The 23,653-nt window shown below is 38.9% G+C and overlaps 1 protein-coding gene across 2 annotated transcripts in view; it reads left to right on the top strand.

The window, feature by feature from the left end:
* Positions 1–20,205, top strand: part of EPC1 (enhancer of polycomb 1) — a 112,236-nt gene extending 92,031 nt beyond the window's left edge. Inside the window, exons 7-15 of one of the 2 annotated variants that reach the window (XM_006158282.3) lie at positions 1,667–1,840; positions 1,927–2,016; positions 2,097–2,245; positions 4,194–4,546; positions 14,419–14,537; positions 14,618–14,686; positions 15,509–15,650; positions 15,759–16,122; positions 18,833–20,205. In XM_006158282.3, coding sequence (XP_006158344.1) covers positions 1,667–1,840; positions 1,927–2,016; positions 2,097–2,245; positions 4,194–4,546; positions 14,419–14,537; positions 14,618–14,686; positions 15,509–15,650; positions 15,759–16,122; positions 18,833–18,905 — 1,533 coding nt within the window. In that variant the 3' untranslated portion in view covers positions 18,906–20,205. The remainder of the gene's footprint in view (positions 1–1,666; positions 1,841–1,926; positions 2,017–2,096; positions 2,246–4,193; positions 4,547–14,418; positions 14,538–14,617; positions 14,687–15,508; positions 15,651–15,758; positions 16,123–18,832) is intronic. The other variant, XM_006158283.3, reaches the window with a different exon arrangement.
* Positions 20,206–23,653: the final 3,448 nt, after the last annotated feature.

Genomic DNA, 23,653 nt, shown 5'->3' with positions numbered 1-23,653 from the left:
GAGAAATCATCCCAGGGGGTGGGGGTAGAGGATGGCCATATTGCAGTACCTTTTCCTCCATTCTCCTCTCAGGATTTGGGCACGCATGCATATGCACCCAGTGTAAATTTTAAGTTGCTGTGTCCAGCTGTGTGGGAGTCCAGCAACATAATCATTACGCCATCTGCTGGTCCCTGACAGGAGTTTTAAGTCTGTCGTCCTCCTGTCTGAACCCTGCACCATGTAGACTACTTCAGTGCTGTCCTTCAGCTTTTATTAAAGATTGATCTCTTTTAGTTATTCTACTCTGCTTTCTTCTCTACCTGCCAGAAGTGTGAGACCTCACACCTAAAACTACTTTACTTTAAATTTCTCCAAGATAGAATCGTTAATGGAGCTGTTTCTGTTATCTTGATAATATTTTATAATAGTTTGAGTAATTGGATCCCAGACTTAATTGAATAAGAGCAAGCTTTTGACTTAAACTTGTAACAGAAGCAATAGATAAAAATGTTTCACATTGCCATAGCCAGCCAGCTTTTGATTGAAAACTGTCCTACAGATTTTAACTTCTGTAGTATTAGAAACGGTAAAGATAACTTATAGCTTAATAGTTAACTTTTCTCAAGAAACCCATACCTTCATCTACATAAGACTTAACATAAATAATTAAGGTATTTACATAACCACAGTACATGCCATAATCTCTTTTCTAACTTGTTGCCCATACATCAGATTCACACTTCTTTTAACCTTCGCCATCATCTTCCATACATATTTCTCCTATGTGTTGTGTTCTATTTGTTCTATTAGCTCAGTCACTCTTGCCTTTGCATTTTATTCTAGTATTTCCCATTTAATAATTACATATCTGTATTCTCTAAAATTGCTCAAAATTCAGCACTCCCGAAAGTCTTCATTGTTCAGTTACAAATTCTTACTGCTCTTTACTTTTTTTAAAAAAATTATTTATCTTTCTTTCTTTCTTTCCACTGTTATCTGTAATATGCTTTATGTATGTAAAACTATTCTCATTACTGTTTTCCCTGTAGTGATTTACTTCCCTTTTTTTTTTTTTTTTTTGAGCTTTTTGCTATAGGGCACGTGCGCTTCCCAGAGAGACAGAAAGTGAGAAATCACCCCCCAGGAGGGATGGCCACGCTGCAATCCCTTCTCCTCCATTCTCCTCTTGGGATCTTGGGCATGCATGCACACGTGCCCAGCATGAGGTTAAGCCACCAGGTCCAGGACTTGAACTGCGGTCTACTACATGGGAGTTCAGCGACATAACCATTACACTAACTGCTGGTCCCAGTGATTTACTTCTTGAGAATAAGGAGCAGACATTCTCTTTCTTCTCCTAGAAATTTTTATTAAAAGTTAAGATGAGGAGACAGGAGTAATTGCAGTTATAGGGCTTCAGAAACTGGATTACTTCTGTTCTCTAATTGAAACAAAAAAGTTTATAGGGTTCTGTTTAGAGGTTCCAGCACATGCTCTTCTTTCACAGAGACCAGATTTCCTAATACGTTACCAACAAGATAAGATGGCCCAACGTAAGACTCCTGTGTCTCTCGTGAATAGGAATGCCTTCATTATAGCAATAAGCTGCTTTTTAAATTTCCCCATAACTGCAAGTCTGTTGAATGTGGTTTCTAGTGTATAATTAATTCATGTCTTTGTACAGCAAGATAAAGCCGATCTTATCCGACCAAAACGGAAATATGAAAAGAAGCCCAAAGTCTTACCATCATCTGCCGCTGCTCCTCAGCAGACGAGTCCTGCTGCACTGCCAGTCTTCAACGCGAAAGACTTAAACCAGTACGACTTCCCCAGCTCAGATGAGGAGCCGCTGTCCCAGGTAAGCGCAGGAATTTCTCTACGAATGTGGCGGAGGAGTGTAGAGGGAGTCACATGTTTGACTTGCTTTGTTTATTTTATTTGAAGGTTTTGTCTGGCTCTTCAGAAGCCGAGGAAGAGAATGACCCTGATGGTCCTTTTGCTTTCCGTAGGAAAGCAGGCTGTCAGTACTATGCTGTAAGTTTCCAACTCTTTGTAAATAACATACAGTTTGCCTTTAACTGACATAATAAAATAATTTGGATTTTTTTTTTAAGCCTCACTTAGACCAAACTGGCAACTGGCCTTGGACTAGTCCTGACGATGGAGGATTAGGGGATGTGCGATATAGATACTGCTTAACTACTCTCACTGTACCCCAAAGGTGTATTGGATTTGCACGAAGACGGGTTGGGCGTGGTGGAAGGTAAGATATTTCTGTATTCTTACAACAGAAATATTTTTATATAATAGAGTAATTCAATCTAAAGTGTAAGATGAAGCGGTCTTTTTTTTTTTAAGAGAGTGTTTTTGGTATAGGGCACCTGCACTCACCAGAGAGACAGAAAGCAAGAAATCACCCCTGTTGGGGGTGACCAGGCTGCAATCACATCTTCATTCTCCTCTCAGGATTTTGGGCAGCATGCACACACAGGCCTGGCATGAGTTTTAAGCTGCTGGTTCTGGGACTCGAACTGCAGTCAGCTATGTAGGAGTCCAGCGACATAACCATTACACCATCTGCTGGTTCCAAGGCAGTCCTTTTAAATAGCTCATTAGTTCCCACTTGCTCTTCTTAACTGATTTGTTGACCAAAATATATTTGCTATTTTGCTTCCTGGTTCCTACAGAACCATAGTTTATTTATTCATTTGCTTGTTTTTATTTTTAGTTTTTTGTTAAAGGGCACATGCCCTTATAAGAGAGAGAGAAATCACCCCTTTGGGGGGATGGCCAAGTGTCCTTTCCAGTCTCCTCTTAGGATTTTAGGCACACACACAGACACCTGACATGATTTACAAGCTAAGGCGTGTGGGATTCAGCACCTTAACCTCCATGCTCCCTGCTGGCCCCAACAACCATAGTTTATAATGCATAACCTGGATGAATCCCTCGTGGATCTCCTTTCTCCCAATACTGAAGACCTCAGATAAATTTTGAAGGAATATTTTTTTTTAATTAACACTTACTAATTGAATATGTTTATTCAATGGTGTGATTTTTTTTCAAGTATATGAATACAACGGATAATGATAAAATCAAGATAATTCACATATCCGTTATCTCAAACATAAATGTCTGAGTAAAGGCAGCAGATAAAGTGGACAAGTGTAAGTCATTGCACACATTGTGTTAAAGTAAAACTACAAAAAAAGGTGTTTAGGAGTTCTGGGAGAGACTGAGAAAAAGGATCAAATAAGCCAAGAACTGTCAAATTAATTAATATAATGGGTTATTTAATTTGACAGTGAAAAGGATTCATACATGACCTCATCGTAACCTCCCAGCTTTTCAGAATCTAATTATTATTTGCTTAAATCTTATAGAATTCCTTTATGCTCTTAATTGCCTTTATGAGAAATTGTCTGTATTGGGGAAGAAAGAAATTGTAGAACATATACAAGCAAAGACGAGGAAAGGTGCTCATGTAGAAGGCTGACAGAAATTTAAAGGCAAAGCTGATAATGGTATCAAGCTGCTTCCAGGAAGAAGCTCCGTAGTTTAGTTTATAAGTTAATAGCCTATACATAGGTGTCTTTCATTTTTTCATTCTGAATCACTAGCACTTAAACATTAATTTAGAATTACCTCTCATCAATACTAAAATGGACTTTGTTTAGTCCCGTTTATTTCCATCACCATGTTGACATCAGTGGTAGTAAAAACTCCTTTGGCTGTGTTTTATTCTGTAACTAGCATTAATCAATGCCAACATTTTGAGATGGAGTCCCTTGTAGTTTATGTAAATAACACAAAAGTATGTTTTCTAACATAGTAGATCACAAATATTTTGTCTCTAAGAAATTTTAGTGGTATAAAGTTTCACATGCCTTCTGTTGCTTTTCCCCTCCCTCTCCCCCAAAACATGATGCTCTAGCTTAAATATAGAACATACATAGTGGTGGCATTTTACAATGTTTAAGTGCTTTACAGTAGAAGTGAAAGTCGTTGACTAGAAAACAGTTTGATACAAGAACCATTATCAAAATAAAAATTTTAGTCCGTTATAGCAAATACTGAAATAATCAACTTTATAGTTTTTGAATATTCAGTATAAGTTGGCTTTTTGGGAAAGTGACTGGGGAGAAAACCTTTTTAAATACAATTCTTGAGTGGCTATTATAAATACATGTTTCCTGTCTTGTTTTTAATAGGGTCTTACTGGACAGAGCTCATTCAGACTATGACAGTGTGTTTCACCACCTGGATTTTGAAATGCTTTCCTCACCACAACATTCTCCAGTCAATCAGTTTGCCAATACCTCAGAAACAAATACCTCGGACAAATCTTTCTCTAAAGACCTCAGTCAGATACTAGTCAATATCAAATCATGTAGATGGCGGCATTTTAGGCCTCGGACACCATCCCTACATGACAGTGACAATGATGAACTCTCCTGTAGAAAATTATATAGGAGTCTAAATCGAACAGGAACAGCACAACCTGGGACCCAGACATGCAGTACCTCTACGCAAAGTAAAAATAACAGTGGTTCAGCACACTTCGGTACGTTTATTTGTTATGAAGTAGATTCCTATAGAAATGTCAGGTTCATCCATTGTTTTGAGTTTGTGATCTGTTACATTTATGGCTGAAAATCCTTTTCTCTAAGAACTTTCATAAAAAGACCTAGGTCTGAGTATTTATTGGAATCCTGTTGCTCTGGGCATTTATAGGTGTTTGTCTTCATTTGAACATACCAAAATGCAGAAGCGTTTTATTACTGTTTTAGTCATGATATTTGTTGCCTGGATGCAGTCAGTAAACCACATTCATTATTTGGTTATATTTTCAAACAGTATGAGAAGGAAAAAGACCCTAAACCGTGGTGCTTTGTGCTTGGGCACTTCTCTAGGGGTTTACCTTGTTGGCTTAACGCTAGGGACCAGCAAGTCAGTAGAAATGTATACCCCTGTATGCTGACACAATAATTCACGATAATTTATATGAGAGAAACTGGTTTTTCAAAGAATATGTAAGTTAAAGGGTTATTTTTATTTATTTATTTTGTTAATTTGCCAAACTGACAGAGAGGGAAAGCCAGAAAGCACCCCCTATGGGGTACGATCATGCTGCAATTCTTTCTTCTCCATTTCTCCCCCCTCGGTGGTTTTTGGCCATGTACGCTCCCTCTGCACAGTCGGCCATGTGGGATCTACCTGTCTTAACCACCAGGCCATCGGCTGGCCCTGTTCTACTATTGTGGAAACATTTTCAGATACTGTCTACTGTATTATTATGGGAACATTGTGAAATGTAAAAATAAATACTATCTACTTAAAATATTCATATAATCTTAGCTTTCTATTTTAAAGCAGAAATCTGTTATTTGAAGCATATAGATTATAGAAATTTATTTTGGAAGCTATTTTACTACAGATTTTTATAAAGTGTAATTTAAATATAGATTTTGAAAGAACTGTAAATATATTGTTTTCCTGTTCATATGGAAGGGTTGCAGTTAAAACTGTCTCTAAAAAAATGTTTCATAAATATGAAAATGTGCTCTTAATTATATTTCAGAAACCAACTATACAGGATAACCTGTTATTTTAAAACCTAATAGATTATTTATAATCTCATTCACTTTAGCATTCTTATCACCATAAGCCAGTTTTTCTTTGCTTTTATAGTTTTAAAAATCAAAATCAAGAACTTTCAAATATGAAGAAAGACTTAAATGTAGTGGGAATATAGAGATTTTAAAGTATAAACTTAGAAAAAATTTCCCTGATAATTTAGCTTTTTAAGATACATAAAATTCTGTGAGACCTCTTAGAGAAAATAAGCATGTTCTATGAATTCCCCATCTTTTGCTGCTTAAAATATAGAAATCAAAGTATATAACTTCCCTAAGGATGTTACAGTGGCCTTTTTAATATAAGCTGTTTTGCAATCGTATTTAAATAGGCATACTAAATCAGTTGTAAATCTTACTTGCTTTATGTTTGCCAAAGAACATTAAAAGGTTAAGTTTACCAGAAATTCAGCTAAAAAATATACCCTTGAATAACTTCGTCATTTTTCTTAAGCATTTCCTTCTCCTGTATATGTAATACAACTTTTTAAAAAGAACGATTTATCTATTTTTGTTTTTCTGTTATTCTTGGATCTTCCTGTATAGAGAACAGATGCCTACAGACTGCTACAGGGTAGCACTTTGTTCTTTCGTTTTTGTGTCTATTCCAGAGACCTAAAGCTTTACTTTTTAATGTTCTATAAAGTATATTACACGTCATATGTGCATTTTACATAGTTGAGAGCACCTGTAGCCTCCTGGAGAGAAAGATAATTTAGCAGCTCAAACATCATACAGGGTTCTAAATACAAGTCTATAAATAAATATAAAAACGTGTTCTCCAGCGTGAACCTGGGATGGAAGACGTGAACCTTGTTCCTCTTCTGTTCTCAGTGCCTACATTGCCCTTGATTCATAGCTTAAACCTCCCACCTCCTCCCAGAGCATTTAAGATACATGTTTTTTTTTTTTCATATGGCAAAGCACCTGATACAAACCAAACTATTTCATCTGGTTGTGAACCAAAGAAACTCTGGTTTAGTCTGATGCCAGAGGAAAACTGACTGTGCTGGGCTGGCTTGCCGAAAGAGAAGTGTACCCATCAAGTCACAATCTGAAGAAACTGTGGCTACACTGCCTTTAGAACTTGGGCCCTGTGTAGGGTATGAGTCAGCCTATGGACTTCGGTGCTGCATATGCCAAACATATGGGTTATGTTTTGCCATTTTCTATAACTTAATCATTGTTATAAATACTAACTTTAATATTTATACCTATTCTGAGCAGAGTGATGCCCTATGTGCTGATTTTTCCCTTTCCAAATAATCATCTAAAGAGGCCTGTGTATTTGTTTTAAAGTAGGATATTCCAAATAAAGACATCGAGGGTCCTTCCATTTTAAAGTGCATAAACCTTTTACACACCAATCTTCTTATAATGCCAGAGGCATGAGTGCATGCAAGAGAAAGCAAGAAGGTGAGAGTTTATGCAAGCACCCCGCAATGGGGCCCAGTCACACAGTAATCCTTTTTCCTCCAGTTCTCCGTCCCATCAGGATGCTGGCCATGGATACTCAGCATGTGTCTCTAGCCGCTGGGGCAGGCCTCAAGCCCTGGGCAGCCACGCGGGATACGGCTTCCTCTGCTCCATAGTCAGTCTCTGCTCAGGGCTCACGCGCTGACTGTATAGTCTCTCTTTCAGCGGCTCAGCATCTTCTTTACTTGCTTTCCTGTGTTTGCCACCTTCGTTGCTGGGAATCCACATGGGGTTAGGCAGACGTGTGAGTCAGGTATTGTGGAAGTGCGTGGCCCTCTAGGTTTGTGCAGAAGAATAACAGTGCGAGGAGCCTGGACAGACTTCCTCTTTGTGTACTTAAGGTTTTTATTCTTAAGGATAAATTATTTGTTTTCAGTAATCTTTAATTAGTCTGTGGTTTGAACATGTTCTACATACAATATCTTTTTTTTTTAATCTACAAAAGCACCTTCAAAAATTTTGTGTTTACTATTTATTTGCATAGGATATAGTTCAGAAAGACTGAAAACATAGAAAAGTGATCTTTAAACCTCATTGGTAGGGTCAGGATTTGAATTCATAGTTCCCAATGAGATTTCATCAGCTGCGGAAGTCTTTTTTTTTAATTTCACATATCGGCATCAAAGACGTTGATTTCCATAAGCGAAAGAGGAGATAACGTGGCTAAGTCTTGATATCTGCAGCTAAGTGCATTTAGCTTCAGTTGGTAACATAAAATCTTAATCTTAACTATGGAAAAGGGACTCTGTATTTAAGCATTGGTAATTTTAATTGTTAAATTTTATAAATCTGTAGGGCCTTAGTCTTTATTCAGATGCATCTCAAAATTCAGAATTTCTTACTGTACAAACTGGATTTGTCATGTAACACTCATAACAGAGTCTGGAGAAGCACCTGGAGTGAAATACACAAGTAGCTGCCCAGCTGTATAGTGAAGGGCAAGGGTACTCAAGCTGCGAGTCCTGTTAGACTTGCAGTAATGTCACTCACATTCAAGTCGTTAACAGCCAGGTGCCTCAGTCTGCTCCTAACTTCCTAACTGGCCACCAAATGAATTACAGCAACCTTTTGTTTTTAAATTGGATTTCTAGGTAGCTGATAAACTGTATCAATCAAGCTTACTAATTAGGGGATTATACTTTACCTGAATGAAGAGTCCTTTTACATTTCTTCTAAGTTACTTTTTTCCCTTACATTAAGATAATATTCTGCCTGTATACTTTGTTTTTTTTTTAATTTATTTCTTTTTTTTGTATATACATTCAATCACATTGTCTAGCTTACAATGTGAGCATTTCAATGTGTGAACATTTCTCCCCAGTCCCGTTGATCAAAATATCTTCAACTGATACCAACTTCCCCATCCCATCAATGTTCTACCTCCGTATCCCTTCTCCAAATGTCCTTTGTTAGGCCCCACTCCTCCACATACACCTCATCTGACAGTCACACCCATCTCTTGTGTTTGTAGAACCTCAGAGAAATTCTAATACGGAAGTATCTTTTAAAAAATAGGCATCTGGGAGACCAGCGTGTTGGTTACGGCGCTGGTCTCCCACATGGCCAACCTCTGCTCAGGTCCCAGACGCAGTGACTTGAGAATCCTGTCAGACACATTTGTTTGCGTGGGCCCAAAATCCCAAAAGGAAAACCAGAAGGGATTGCAGTATAACCACCCCCCCAGAGGATGATTTATCACTTTCCCTCTATCTCTCTCTCTCCAGAGAGCACACGCACCCTATGGCAAAAACCTTTTAAAATAAATAAATAAACGTTTGGGGATTTTCCCTTTTGTTTGTTTTTTTCAATTTAGTTTATATAGATGATAAATAGATACAGATTTTTGCAATAAGGCATGTGTGCTCCCTGGAGAGAAACAGCAGGGAAAGTGAGAAATTACTCTCTCCCCCCCCCACCCCAGAAGATGCCCTTTGCAATTCCTTCTCCTCTGTTCTCCTCCGGGATTTGGAGCATGCACGCACCAACACCTGGCATGTTTTTCTTTTTAAGAATTATTTTAACTTTATTATTATTGTTACTTTCCAGTTTGATCAGACAGACACAGAGAGAGAGGGAAAGTGAGAAAGCAAGCCACCAGATTCCTTGAACCACAGTTGGCCATGTGGGAGTCCAGCGCCTTTAACCACCACATCACCTGCCGGCCCTGTCCTGGCATGTTTTTCAAGCCTCAGGGTCTGAGACTCAGACCTCAGAGTCAGCCATGCGTCTCAACCACCACGCCACCTTGCTGGTCCCTATTTTGTTTGTTTTTAACAGAAATACATTTTGGTAATCTAGACTACATCTTCTCTAGCTAAATTTTCTGGGTTTTTTTTTTTCCCCCCCCTAAATGCCTATGAACCTCCCCACCCCCAGTCCTTTGATTGTTCCAGGGACCAGTGCCCACACCGTGTGTTACCTGGGTAACAAGTACAGTCATCAAGTCTAGGCTATTTCATCCAAATTCCTATCCCAGAGAATCGTTACCAAATCAAAAGTAGTTTCCTACTTGTGCCTAAACATTTCCTAGTGAGGGAAAATTCAGCAGCTCTGTGCTCAAGCTATTTTATATGTGGAGAAAGTTTGTCCGTTTGAACCAGAAGTTGTTGCCTCCTTACATTTAAACCCATAGGTTCTTGTTTTGTCCATGGAAATTTGTTCACTCACCAGCAGTATAGTGTCCTTCCAGTAACTAATTTTGTAATGCTATTTCCCCTAAGTTCCCAGCTAAACATTCTTAGCTTGTAATCACATTTGCATGTGACCTTTTTTTTGGAGAGGGCGTGTGTGCTCACCAGAAAAACAGAGAGACAGAGAGAGAGAGACATAAAGTGAGAAATCACCCCCCCCCCGGCCATCCCTTCTCCTCCATTCTTCTCTAAGGATCTTGGGCATGCACACTCACGTGCCCAGTGTGAGTTTAAGCCACCGGGTCTGGGACTTGAACCACTGTCGACTACAGGGAGTCCAGAGATGTAGCCATTCTGCCATCTGCTGGTTCCCATGACTTATTTTTTTAAGAAACAGAAAAGCAAAATGAGAAATCACCCCCCATGAGGGGTGGTGAGACCACAATCCCCTCCCCTCCATTTCTCCTTTCAGGATTCTGGGCAAACACACAGACTTTCAAACTGCAGGGTCCAGGACTGGAACCATGCAGTTGGCCTTGTGGAACTGAGCAGCCTAGACTGTTAGGGGTTTTTTAATTTTTTTTAAGCATTTGATTCATACCATTGGTACACAAAAGATTTGAGTATTTCTTGTAAATAATAATAAATCTAAATTAGAATTGTTGCCTGTTTGTTTTTAAGTTTAAAATCTCATTGATTAGGTATTTCCCCCTTCTACTCTTAAATATCTGTGACCTCAAATGGAAGGTTCTTCTTTAGTGTGAATTGTAGAAAAGGAAAGCAAAAATCTCTCCCAACTGCTCTCTCATTTTTTTTTTCTTTTGGTTCCGTGAAATGGTTCTGATTCTAAATTTGGTCATTTGTCTACAATAACCATTTTGCCCATCTCTGTGTGAATTACAAACTTGAGTCCCGCTCTCTGTGGAGATAAACATACCTCCAAAAACTTTCGACCGTGTTATCTCTTTCCATTTACAGAGATTGAGGGAAGATATGGTCACTTTTTCCATTAATACTTGGTTACAGTTATAATGGATTAGAGACCTGCGGGCTTCGTGGTTTTCCTGTATGAATAATAATATAAAACCCAGACCCGTTGTATTCGCCCTAATTTCCTACCTTATCTTTGTCTAAGCTTCCTACTTATTAACACAGCCTTCTTCTGGGTTCACATTTTATTTTCTCAGAATAGAAAATAATTTTTTTAATTATTTTATTTCTTTATTATTTTTAAATTTGGCCAGAAACAGGAAAAAAGTAAGAAAGCAAGCCTCTAGGTCCGGGATGTAAACTTCACGGTCCCACTCCATGTGGGAGTCTGGAGCCTTAACCACCATGCCACCTGCCAGCCTCTCAGAAAGAAAATCTTAGGATCTCATAGTTGGAAAGGACATTAATGACCCCCTCATTTAATCTCTTTAACATTTTAGATGAAGATATTGAGTCCCAGAAGTTAAATAAATTCCCCAAGAATATTTAGCTAGTTATGATTGAGCCAAGGACTAACAAAAAGTCAAGGTCTGTTGGCCACTAAACCTAAGGCATTTCCTGCTGTTACCACGTATCTTTTATTTACCAAAGATGTCCAGGGACAATCTCATACTATACTCTGGAGTATGGTGATATCTAAGAAACAGGCTTAAAAACGTTGAGTAATCATCTAACATGTTAGTTGCGCTTTTATTTCTAAATTTCTGTCAGTAGGAAATTAGCAGTTGTTAGAAAACCAAATTCACAAAACTCTTAGAGATCCAGGATTGAGATGTTAATTGAAATGGGGGCAAAAATGCTTACTCATTGATTTCAATGATCACTGAATTTTTAATTAAAATACACAAGCACCAATAAATTTCTACAAAGGACTATTTTCATTCGCACAAAGTTTTGTATACATATCCTCACTGAAGGATACATTGTTCTTTTTCTAACTGATTGACCTGACCTTCCATTAAGTGATCTTTTATTAAAAACAAAGTTTACTGGTATTCCCTACTAGAAAAGGCAAGATTTAAACAAGACCCTCAAACTTAGGAAATAGAAGTATAAATCTCAAGAACCTACTGGCAAAAGTGCCTGATAAGTTTAGGTATTTAGGTTTAAATAATTGCATTTTATAGATTTTTTTTTTTTAAATATGAGGTAATGGGGAACCAGCAGTTGACATAATGGCTCTGTCGCTGGTCATGTAGTTGACCACAGTTCAAGTCCCAGACCTAGTGGCTTCAACTCACGCCAGGCACGTGTGCGTGCGTGCCCAAGATCCCGAGAGGAGGATGGAGAAGAAGGTTTTGTGGCGTGGCCATCCCCCTAGGGCGGGGGGGTGAATTCTCGCTTTCTATCTCTCTGTCTCTCTCTGTCTTTCTGTCGAGCACACGTGCCCTATAGCAAAAACCTCTCCAAGAAAAGTAAAATTGTATCAATTATGAACTTTTAGGACAACATTCATTATTGCAGGTTTTCTTCAAGATTTGATCATTTATTTTATATTTATGGAAATGATTATTTTCATAGAAAGTTACCTCTATGTAAATATTTAGGTATCATCTATTACCAAAAACATTCCTTCCCTGTAGGATCTGTGATTACAAATGTAGCAGGAAGAGGAATTCATCAAAGGACAGATGCCAAGTGAAAATCAGTGGTAGACTTTTTCTCACAAGAAATTGCTTTGTTGCCCTGTAGCCCAGGATCTTAGTTCAGCTTACGTGTAAGAACCTAGTCACTTGGAAAGTTTTCTTGAATATTATTTCATGGTAATTCTGATCCATTTAAAATATGGTAGAATTTGTACCTAAACATTTTCTATTATACCAGGCAGAAGCAGTATCCTTGGAGATAAAGATTCTTCGTGATTATAAGTAAAAATTACAAAACTTGATTAGGTGATACTCTACCTAAATTATCAGCTAAACAACAACAAATTAGGTGACAATATTTCTAAAACATCAAACTTCAGATTTGGGAAATTTGCATGATTTATAGATCCCCTGGTAACCAGGGATGCATGATAATAATTCTTTTTTTTGTTTTGTTTTGTTTTAAAATGATTCTTGCTCAAGCTCTCTCTGTCTCTCTCTGTCTTTCTGTCGAGCACACGTGCCCTATAGCAAAAACCTCTCCAAGAAAAGTAAAATTGTATCAATTATGAACTTTTAGGACAACATTCATTATTGCAGGTTTTCTTCAAGATTTGATCATTTATTTTATATTTATGGAAATGATTATTTTCATAGAAAGTTACCTCTATGTAAATATTTAGGTATCATCTATTACCAAAAACATTCCTTCCCTGTAGGATCTGTGATTACAAATGTAGCAGGAAGAGGAATTCATCAAAGGACAGATGCCAAGTGAAAATCAGTGGTAGACTTTTTCTCACAAGAAATTGCTTTGTTGCCCTGTAGCCCAGGATCTTAGTTCAGCTTACGTGTAAGAACCTAGTCACTTGGAAAGTTTTCTTGAATATTATTTCATGGTAATTCTGATCCATTTAAAATATGGTAGAATTTGTACCTAAACATTTTCTATTATACCAGGCAGAAGCAGTATCCTTGGAGATAAAGATTCTTCGTGATTATAAGTAAAAATTACAAAACTTGATTAGGTGATACTCTACCTAAATTATCAGCTAAACAACAACAAATTAGGTGACAATATTTCTAAAACATCAAACTTCAGATTTGGGAAATTTGCATGATTTATAGATCCCCTGGTACCAGGGATGCATGATAATAATTCTTTTTTTTGTTTTGTTTTGTTTTAAAATGATTCTTGCTCAAGCATCACAGGCTTTCTCAGGCTTCTTAAAGAAGCCTCTAAAGTTAGATATATTGTGATTATATGTGCTTTTTTTTTCCTTTTTTTTTAATTGGCTAAAAAAAGAAAAAGGTTTCCTTTTTAAAAACTGCACACACTTTTTGGGGGGTAATAAATGAACATTTTTTTGTTTGTTTTTTTTAGAACTGAGCTCTCCATAGACAAACATAAGTAGCATAACACAGTGTCTTTCCTCAGACATCATTCTGTACAGTAAATCAACATAAACAACTCCGTTCTTATTGACTGGATTTTTTCCAGGTGGGTTAATTGGGTGGGGAAAATTAATTAACCTTAACATTGGAGAATCTTTTCTTCCTGTTAAACTTAAAGGATGAGTTCTTAAAAAGAGAGAGAGAGAGGTGATAAACCAACAATCTCATCTTTCATGTAGAGGAAGTTTTTGTAATGACTGAATTAGAAAATATGTAGAACATTTAGAATGTATACACAGAACTGTTAGGGATCATCTGAATGTATTTGAGAAGGTCCTATGGGTAAAATAGAAATCAAATGTTGATTACCAGAGTTCTTCTCAAGCTCCTTGCAAGGCTAAATTCCAGCTCTCTGCCTTTAAAAAGCTGCTATTGCCTTTCCACACTGTTCGGCACAAGTGTCACAGCTTTACAGAAATAATGGTGTTGAACCTTGGGAAGTGAGCAGTTCTCTTTCCTATGTTTAATTCAAGAAGCTTAATTTTCTTTTCTTTACATTCAAGCCACTCTTGATAAATGTGGTCGTAAAACTGTTGGAATTTCCATTTGGAATTGAAGCTTTAATTTTGCACAAATCGTTTTAATGTTACATCTGTTTTAGTATTGCAAGATTTAGGTGATACCTGTGCGTTTTTATCAAGTGTTTCCTTATTTTATGTTCAGCATTTACAGCCGAACAATACCAGCAACATCAGCAGCAACTGGCACTAATGCAGAAACAGCAGCTTGCACAAATTCAGCAACAGCAAGCAAATAGTAATTCCTCCACCAACACTTCACAGGTGAGGGATTTGTCTGTCTTATGATTATCCCTCATTGTTTCCCACCAGAGTTCATCTCTAATTACCAACTGTTGTCATAGAACCTTGCATCTAACCAGCAGAAAAGTGGCTTTCGCCTGAATATACAGGGTTTAGAAAGAACGTTACAGGTGAGTATGGAAGCTCTTGCTTCTGCTCCCTATTTTAAAAAGTAAAACTGAAAAACGTAGTTGAATGCGGTTGGATACACTGTCTTCAAATCTGTTCTGTAGTCTGTTAATAATACCTACCTTAACCCCACTCAGTTTTACTTAGTATTTTGGGCATTGTCATTATTACTAAGATTTTTTTAGAATTATACCAAAATAACCTCTTTTTACTGTGGGAAGAGATCACTTTTAAACCTAAAGCATGATAAATGGTTGCCATTTAAACACATATAGGGTTCAGAGGCTGAGATTTGAATCCCACAAGAAAAGTTCATTTTTAAAAATTATTCAAGGTGCCTCTCAATTTTTAGGCTAAATTATGATGTGATATTGTGTTACTTCCATTTCTAAAGATAAGTTATCTCACTATCTCAGGGGTGTCTTTGGTTGTGTGTGTCTATGTGTGCATGTGTTAAGTCATGTAAGAGACATTTACATACTCATTCATTGTATTATTTGCAAATCACTGAAATAGTTAATGGCATATTTCTTGCCCAACATTTTGTGTTAGAGGTTTCCTGTTTCTAAATTACAGAAGGCTTATTTTGGTAATGGACTTGTATATATTATGTATTGTCACATAGCAAGATCAAACTTCTTAATCCTTGAGTTAGAGTATTACTTTTCATTCCTCAAATTTAAGGCCATGAAAGAGATGAAGAGATTTCAGTGGTTTGCCATTTTCATTTATATTCAAGCTGATTTTGGTATACCAGTATAGCTTTAATATTAATTTGAGATGAAGTCATACTGATTTGGGGTTTTTTTGTACTTTCTTTGTAGGGTTTTGTTTCTAAGACTTTGGATTCTGCTAGTGCTCAATTTGCTGCTTCTGCTTTGGTGACATCAGAACAACTGATGGGATTCAAGATGAAGGATGATGTGGTGCTTGGAATTGGGGTGAATGGCGTCCTTCCAGCCTCAGGTGAGGATAAAGACATTTCGGTTGTTCTGATTATATTTATCCATGTGTGTTTATGATGCAGACAGCAAAGGTTCACGTGGTTTAGACCGTCTTTCTTTTTCTCTCTAGGAGTGTACAAGGGCTTACACCTCAGTAGTACTACACCAACAGCACTCGTACACACAAGTCCATCAACAGCAGGTTCAGCGTTGTTACAGCCTTCAAATATCACACAGACTTCAAGTTCCCACAGTGCACTGGGTCATCAAGTAACTGCTGCCAATTCTGCAACAACTCAGGTTCTGATCGGGAACAACATTCGATTGACTGTACCTTCATCAGTTGCCACCGTAAACTCTATTGCCCCAATAAATGCACGACATATACCTAGGACTTTAAGTGCTGTTCCATCATCTGCCTTAAAGCTGGCTGCCGCGGCAAACTGTCAAGTTTCCAAGGTTCCATCTTCATCTTCTGTCGATTCAGTTCCAAGGTGAGTAGTTATTTAAAGCCATATATTTTAAGTCAAATGTTTGAAAATTACAAGCTCTAACTTAAATTCTCTGTTGTTGCTCTACCTATTTCTTGTGTCTTCTGCTTTTTATTTTATGTATTTTATATTTTAAAAATGTATAACAAGAACTGATTACTTAAGAACTAAACATGAATTTTTACTTAATTTTACTGGTTACTAGTTTTTGTTTGTTTTAAAGAATTATTTAATTCCATTTGTTATTATTTTTTAATTTTGACCCGAGGAAGACAGAGAGAGAGAAAGGGAAAAAGAGAAAATAAGCTGCCAGATCTGGGACTCGAACCACGGTCAGCCATGTGGGAATCCAGTGCCTTTAGCGACCACAGTACCTGCCTGGCCCTTGTTTGTTTTTAAAGAGATTTTTTGCTAGAGGGCATGTGCACTCACCAGAGAGAGAGACACAAAAAGCGAGAAACAAACCCCTATGGGGGATGGCCTCCCTGCAATCCCTTCCGCTCCATTCTCCTCTCAGGATCTTGGGCATGCATGCACAAGTGCCCAGCGAGAGTTTTAAGCCTCTGGGTCCAGGACTCAAATCACAGTCTGCTACATGGGAGTCCAGTGACATAACCATTACTCCATCTTTGACCAGAGACAGACAGAAAGAGAAATAGAAAGTGAGAAAGTAAACCACCAGGTCTGGGACTCGAACCATGGTCTGCCATGTGGGAGTCCAGCGCCCCAAACAACATGCCACCTGTTGGACCCTAAATAAATGTTATAATTCAGTTAATTGAGAATGCAAACTAACTAGCGATAGTAAATATTGCGTATACTATCTCGATGTCCCTTTCTTAGTATAATAGTAGCTTCTAATGCCCTCCTTTTTCTTCCGCCTTTGGGTGGAAGCAGTACTCTTTAGAATGCTTGTTTGGTTTACAGTTTGTTCCACAGCTAGAATTGCCAGGCTCTACTTAGTAATGTAAATAATGTAAAGAGTTATAGTATTCATACTGCATCAACTTTAATCAGACTGACTTTGTATGCTAACTTGTCTTGAATTTCCATCCAAGAAGACAATCTAGAATTTAGACAGTTTCTAATTTTTCTCAGACTTCATTATGTTTTAAATATTAATAGTAATTAATTTTCTCCCTATGGGGAAAACAGAGATAGACAGGTGTTTTCAGTTAGTTAGAAGACAAGTATAAAGTATGAAAATTGGGCCAGGAGGTGGCATGGTAGTTAGGGTGCTGGACTCTCACATGGCGGACTGTGATTCGAGTCCTGGACTGGTGGCTTGCTTCTTATTTTTTCTTTCTCTCTCTGTCTCTCTCTAGTCAGATTTTTAAAATATGATAAATTAAATAAATCTTTAAAAAATAAAAGTGTGAAAAGTAATGTTATATGTAGCTAATGGGTGAAAAATCATTCAAGAGGTCTCCACAGACATTGTGTCCTTGTCAGCTTAATTGTAGAGGTGATGACTGCTATCTCAGTATAAGGAGAAATCTTTTCATACCAGGGTAATTCTGGAAGTCCACTACTAAATGAGACTTGATCATTTGGGGTAGTATCTAGTTGGGGCAAAGAGGAGACAGAAAAAGAGCATTTCAGGCTGGTGGAGTGACTATGTGAAAACAAAGCCAAGGAAATGCAAGTGTTTGGAGTTGACAAGCAAAATGGTTTTTTAGAGGTCTCAGAATGTTCATTGTTGAAATTGGAAAGGCAAAAGGCCAGACTGGGAAGCACCTTGACTGCCGTCAGACTGACTTTTATACTTTTCTCAGTCAGGAGTAGCCCCAGACAGCAGAATTTGTACCAGTAAGATGTTGCCCTAAGTGTCCTGTCTGCTTTTGAACTTAAGTCCAGTCATGCCTCACTTAGCGACAGGAATATGTCCTGAGAAACGCAGCTTTCGAGTCTGTCGTCATGCAGGCATCATAGCGTGTACTCACGCAGACCCGGATGGCTTGGCCACCTACATACCTAGGCTCGTGGGGCCACGTGTGTGTGGTCTGCCATTCACTACGACGGAGCCGCATGGCCCACAACCTAGTCGTCATCGCCTGCTCAGTACCGTCCTTCCATGCTGGTGTCCTGGGGCTAGTCACAGTCAGTCCACTGTACTTCTGACTTGCACACACACAGCAGTTCTTACTGCTGTCGAATTGTACAGCCTAGGATATTCATAGTGTGTGGGGATTTTAGATCACTTGTCCCTTTGTTTCTAAAGTGAGGAAACTGAGATCCAGGAAGGTGAACAGACTTTTCCAAGGAGGCTCAGCAGTTTGGCTGCTAGAACAACCATAGCCCTCGCGTTCCCATTACCAGCTCCGTACTGACCTGGGCAGTGCTCCATCTAGTCACGCCTTGACTTAAAGCACTGCCGTGAACCTCAGTCACCTTTGTCCCTTAACTCTTAAAGAACATTGAAGCCTTGGGGATTCTTTCTGTGCTTTTGACGTGTCTAGATTGCTGGGATGCTGCTACGGTCTTGGGTAATACAGCTGACCACGGAGTTCATAGTCATATCCACCCGACTTCTGATCGTGTGTTCCTCCTAGTAGAGGGTCATACTGCTCTCCTTGCTGTCTTGTCCCAAAAGAAACAGATGTCTTCCTGTTACTAAAAATAATTCAACCTTTTTATGGGGAAGATAGTCTTCATTTGCTCAGTTTAGTTTGTATGTTGTAGATGAGTAATTGGTTGAATTTTATTTCAACAGGGAAAATCATGAATCGGAGAAGCCAGCACTGAACAACATAGCAGACAATACAGTAGCGATGGAGGTGACGTAGCTTCCTCGGGAGTGGAACTGCAACCTGGGACTTGATTAGGTGCTATGCATCAGTAGCATTTTGAATGCAAGGGAGGATGGAATGCAGCACATGCGTTTCTGTGGCAGCTGTGGGGACTTGACAGCATTGCTCATCTCTCATGCTTCAACTTTTCTTTTCTTACTGTTAATAGGAAAAAATCAACATCTGTAAATTAAGAATACAGCAATTATCTGTACAGTACTGCATATTTGTAATACCCTTGTATATATGTTACTTGAATACAGAAATGTTCATTTGTGATGCTTTGCACTTGGGGGTGGGGGGTGGGAGGGAAATCAACTGCAACAGAGTGTGAGATGTGAGATTGTATAGCGATGGAGTGTCATCACATCATGTGCATGGTGCGGGACCTGCTGTTTTATCTATTTATTGTGCCGTGTTTACAGTTTTTGTACACTGTACCTTCATTGGTTCCTGTGCTGTAGTAAATGTGTTAGGTAGCTGTGGACTCCTTGGTATTTTGTAAATGGTATAACATAACTTGGTTCCCCTCTGGGTCCTTGAGTTTTCTGTGTATCATGTGAAAAAAAAAAAAAATGGTGACATACATACAGAATTTTACAAAAAAAAAAGGCATCAGTTTTTTTAAAAATGGGGAATGTACTGTTAAATGGGGATCTTCCTGGTCTACTATCATTAGGACAAGTAACAAGCTAAAAATGAAGTCTCTTGAATCTTCCCATCCCCACGTGCCCACGCCGCTGTGGGTGGTTTCTGGTACTTAAAGCACTAATGTTACGTTGCTGCTCTGCAAACAGCCCAGTAGTCCCATTTCCTTCCACGCCAAAAAGTGTTAAATCAAGTATGCAAATGGAGTCCTTACAACTGGAGTTTATGTTGTCTTGCCCTTTTTTTTAGCACAAAAAAAAATTGTACTTTTTTATTGTCGAATTGTTTAAAAGACTTCATTCTTTACTTGTTCTTACAAAAAGGATATAAGGGAGAAGAATGCAGTAATTGCTGTACGTGTATCATCATTCCAGTTTCTAAAAACAGCCAGCCAGCTTTTTTCCTTTTACGATTCTCCAGAAGGCTGCAAGGCCAGAACCACAAATATCGGGTGCCTTCCTTTGGAAATATTTGACCTCTCTTCTGTGAAGAGAACGGTACTTAACAGACTACTACTAGTGCTTCGTCAGTACCGAAGTCTGAATGCCCAGTCCAATGGCATACATTATCCTTAAGGTTTTTAATCCCACCTGGAGAAATTGTGATAGAATTCTCACAAAATAAACCCAGGGCATTACATGTTGACAAACTAATGTGTAGTGGTCTCTTGCTTTCATTTGTAACCCAAGAACTTTTGCATGACTTTAATTGCCATCATTCCAGAAGAGGAGCAGGGTGGAAATGGGAAATGATCACTCTTAAGTTTTTTGGGTTTTTTTTTTTTTTTCCCAACAACTATTTATTGGATAACTACTTCATCTGGATCATTTTAGGTCTTACAACATGGCAAAAGAAATCCTTCCCCTTGTGGAGTTTGTAATCTCTTTAGGAGAGAATAAATAAATTCTAAAATGTATTATAATAGCCATTTGGGAAAAAAAAGCAGGGGGACTGGAGGAAACAGTCAAGTAGAGCCGTCAATGAGAGGCTTGCAGGCGCTCACGTTTGTTCAGACTAGAAGTTAAAATGTTCTAGGTAGAAAAACTGCAAAGACTCAGGTTTGGAGTGTATGTACTAAAGGAATTGCAGTGTGGCTGGAGTGGGAGGGAAAGTAGAGGGGTTAGGGTAGGACAGAGTCATGGGGAGCTGCTTTATGGAGGGCCTGGTGGGTGATTTTTTTTTTTTAACGTGCAATCACTGTGTGTCATTACAGCATACCAAATGAATTTTCCCATCATGAATACGTTATATGTTAGTTCAGTCAAAGACACCACCGTGCACATTATAATCAATCGATTTCTTTCCTCCTTGGGTTCCTTAAATGTTTTATCCTCTTCCCCTTGATTGCCTCCCTCTCTCCCGCTCCCATTTCCCATCCTTCTCCCACGTTGTCTCCAGTATCACCATTGTGCTCCATACCTGTGCTTTTATACCTTCCAGTTACTAAGTTTCTGCCACAGAGTGGGAACATTTGGTACATATTGAGTGGGGACATACAATACCTCTCTTTCATAGTCTGGCTTGCTTTGCTTAGCAGTAACTCTTCCATATTTTTCCACTTTCTATGAAATGCCAGCTGGTAGGTGATTTTAACAACTTTGTTTGTTTTGGAGAGGTTTTTGCTATAGGGCATGTGCGCTCGCCAGAAAGAGACAGAGACAGAACGCAAGAACTTCACCCCCCCGGGGTGGGGGGTGGGAGTGGCCACGCTGCAATTCCTTCTCCTCCATTCTCCTCTCAGGATCTTGGGCACGCACGCACACGCGCCCGGCGTGAGTTTAAGCCACCAAGTCCGGGACTTGAACCATGGTTGACTACATGGGAGTCCAGCGACATAGCCATTATGCTAACTGCTGGTCCCATAACGACATCGGTTTTTCTCATGCTTCAGAAGAGTTCAGAGCAGAGGAGGGTCATGATCTGAAGAGGCTCGCTCTGATTCAAGTATTTCGAACAGACGGCAGGGGGAGCCCAGTTAGGAAATTAATTGCAACAGTCCAAGTAAGAGACTGTAATAGTGACAAAGGTGGTTGTGAGAAGTGGTTGGATTCTGTTTTTATTTTGAAGAAACCCATCAGAGTTTGCATAGTAGATGTAGAAAAAGAAAAGTTAGGGATGCCCGCAAGGTATTTGGCCCAAGCAGTTTAACCAGTTGGAAAGCCCTTGGGAGGTGTTTGGGGGATGCTCAGAAGTTCCGTTTTGGGTAGTGATATCCATTAGACGTCCAGCCAGAGATGTCAAGTAGGCAGTTGTACATGGAAGTCTAGAGCTGGGAGGAGAGGTTTGAGCTACAGATAAAAACTTCATAGTCATCTTTATAGGTGAAATTTAATGCCGTGAGTCAGAGTGAAGTCACCAAAAAATAGGATTAAGTCTGCACTCTGTCAGTAATGGTGTGTTTTAGAGTTATTCTAACCTATAGGAGAATTCCTTGTCATTTGGATAGCTACTTTCATTTATTATGTTCTGCATTAAAGCAAAGATACAAAAAGCTGCCTTTCAGTTCTTATGGTAGATCAGTGCAATTAAAACTTTAAACCATAAATTACTGGTTTTAATGTACTCAAGAATAATTATGATTAGGACTAAAATTTCTGAAGTAAAGCCAGCAGATAGAATGAGCCCTGAGTCCTCAAGTCTAGTGAGCCTTCTGTCCACAGGCACATTAATAAACAATTGGGAGGGAGGGACCAGCAGGTGTAATGGCTATGTTGCTGGACTCCCACATAGTCAGCCACAGTTCGAGTCCCGGACCCGGTGGCTTAAACTCACGCCGGGCGCGTGTGCGTGCGTGCCCAAGATCCTGAGAGGAGAATGGAGGAGAAGGGATTGCGGCATGGCCATCCCCCTGGGGGGTGAGTTCTCACTTTCTGTCTCTCTGTCTCTGGCAAGCACATGCGCCATATAGCAGAAACCTCTCAAAAAAAAAAAAAAACCAATTGGGGTATAAGTAAATGAGTCCCACGAAGCATCCCAGTTGGAATTTGAGATGAGCCTTGTGTTCTAAGTGATGGGCAGATGCTGACCAACGTCCACGTGGAACTTAGCCCTCTCACTTGACCACACCAACTCAAAGAGCAACTCTAAGCTACAAACCAGTGCCATGCTTATTTTAAAATAGGGAAATGTGCTCAAAACTGAGTTTTCAGCCTCTAAATTTCAAGGAATTTTTTTCATAGACTTCACTCATATTTTAATAGTTTGGAATAAAGTATTTAATACAAAAATAGCAACTGATACCACTAAGGCCTAAGGGAAAGTGAGAAAGAGGTCACTTGAGAACCTTGACCCCTTATCTAATAACCTCCACTTTTTAAGTGCTTGTAATGTAACAAACCCTGTGTGTGATCATTGTCTCGTTTAATCCCCACCATGATCCTTTCAAGTAGGTAGAGGATAGTCACCATATTGTAAGTGAGACTCAGGCTCATATAGTGATTAAATGACAGCCCAGGATTTGAACTCCTGTCTGCCACGCCAAAAGTTTCACTCTACCTAGTGCTACATTGTGGATAAGCCTGGAAACAACAGAACACAATTTCCTTAGTAACTCTCATTCCCATTATGTTCCTGAAGAAACTGGTTGTGGTAATTCTCTTACCCTGGAATTGTTACGCTTTTGTCAGTTTCATGAGCAGTAACCCCAAAAGACTCCCAAGTTATGCACTGTCTTACCCTAGACAGAGATTTTGTTTTTCCAAAAGGACTATTCAAATTGTTCTACAAACTCCAAATTTTAAGAGTCGTTGGGTTGCTTTTTCTTTTTTCCCATGAATATTGGATCTATATACATGTTACATGTAGACAGGGCTTCACGCCTCACTCTTGTGTAGTAGAGCGGATCTACTTTTATCTCTTTTATATATTGGTGCTCTTGGTCTATATAAGAATTCTTTCAACAAAAGGGTTCTACTTTTTGTTTTTATTTCCTAGAGGGCACGTGTACTCGTTGGAGACAGGGAAAGTACCCCTGTGGGGCATGGTCACACCGCAGTTCCTTCTCCGTTTCTCCCTGCTTTGGGGATGTTGGGCACACCACATTCACTTTCAGTATGTTTTTCAAGTCACCAGGTCCAGAGCTCAAACCATACGGTCAG

This window comes from Tupaia chinensis, unplaced genomic scaffold (genome assembly GCF_000334495.1).
Source record: "Tupaia chinensis unplaced genomic scaffold, TupChi_1.0 Scaffold000578_2, whole genome shotgun sequence".
NCBI classification, from domain to species: domain Eukaryota; kingdom Metazoa; phylum Chordata; class Mammalia; order Scandentia; family Tupaiidae; genus Tupaia; species Tupaia belangeri.
This window is presented reverse-complemented; position numbering and strand designations above follow the sequence as displayed.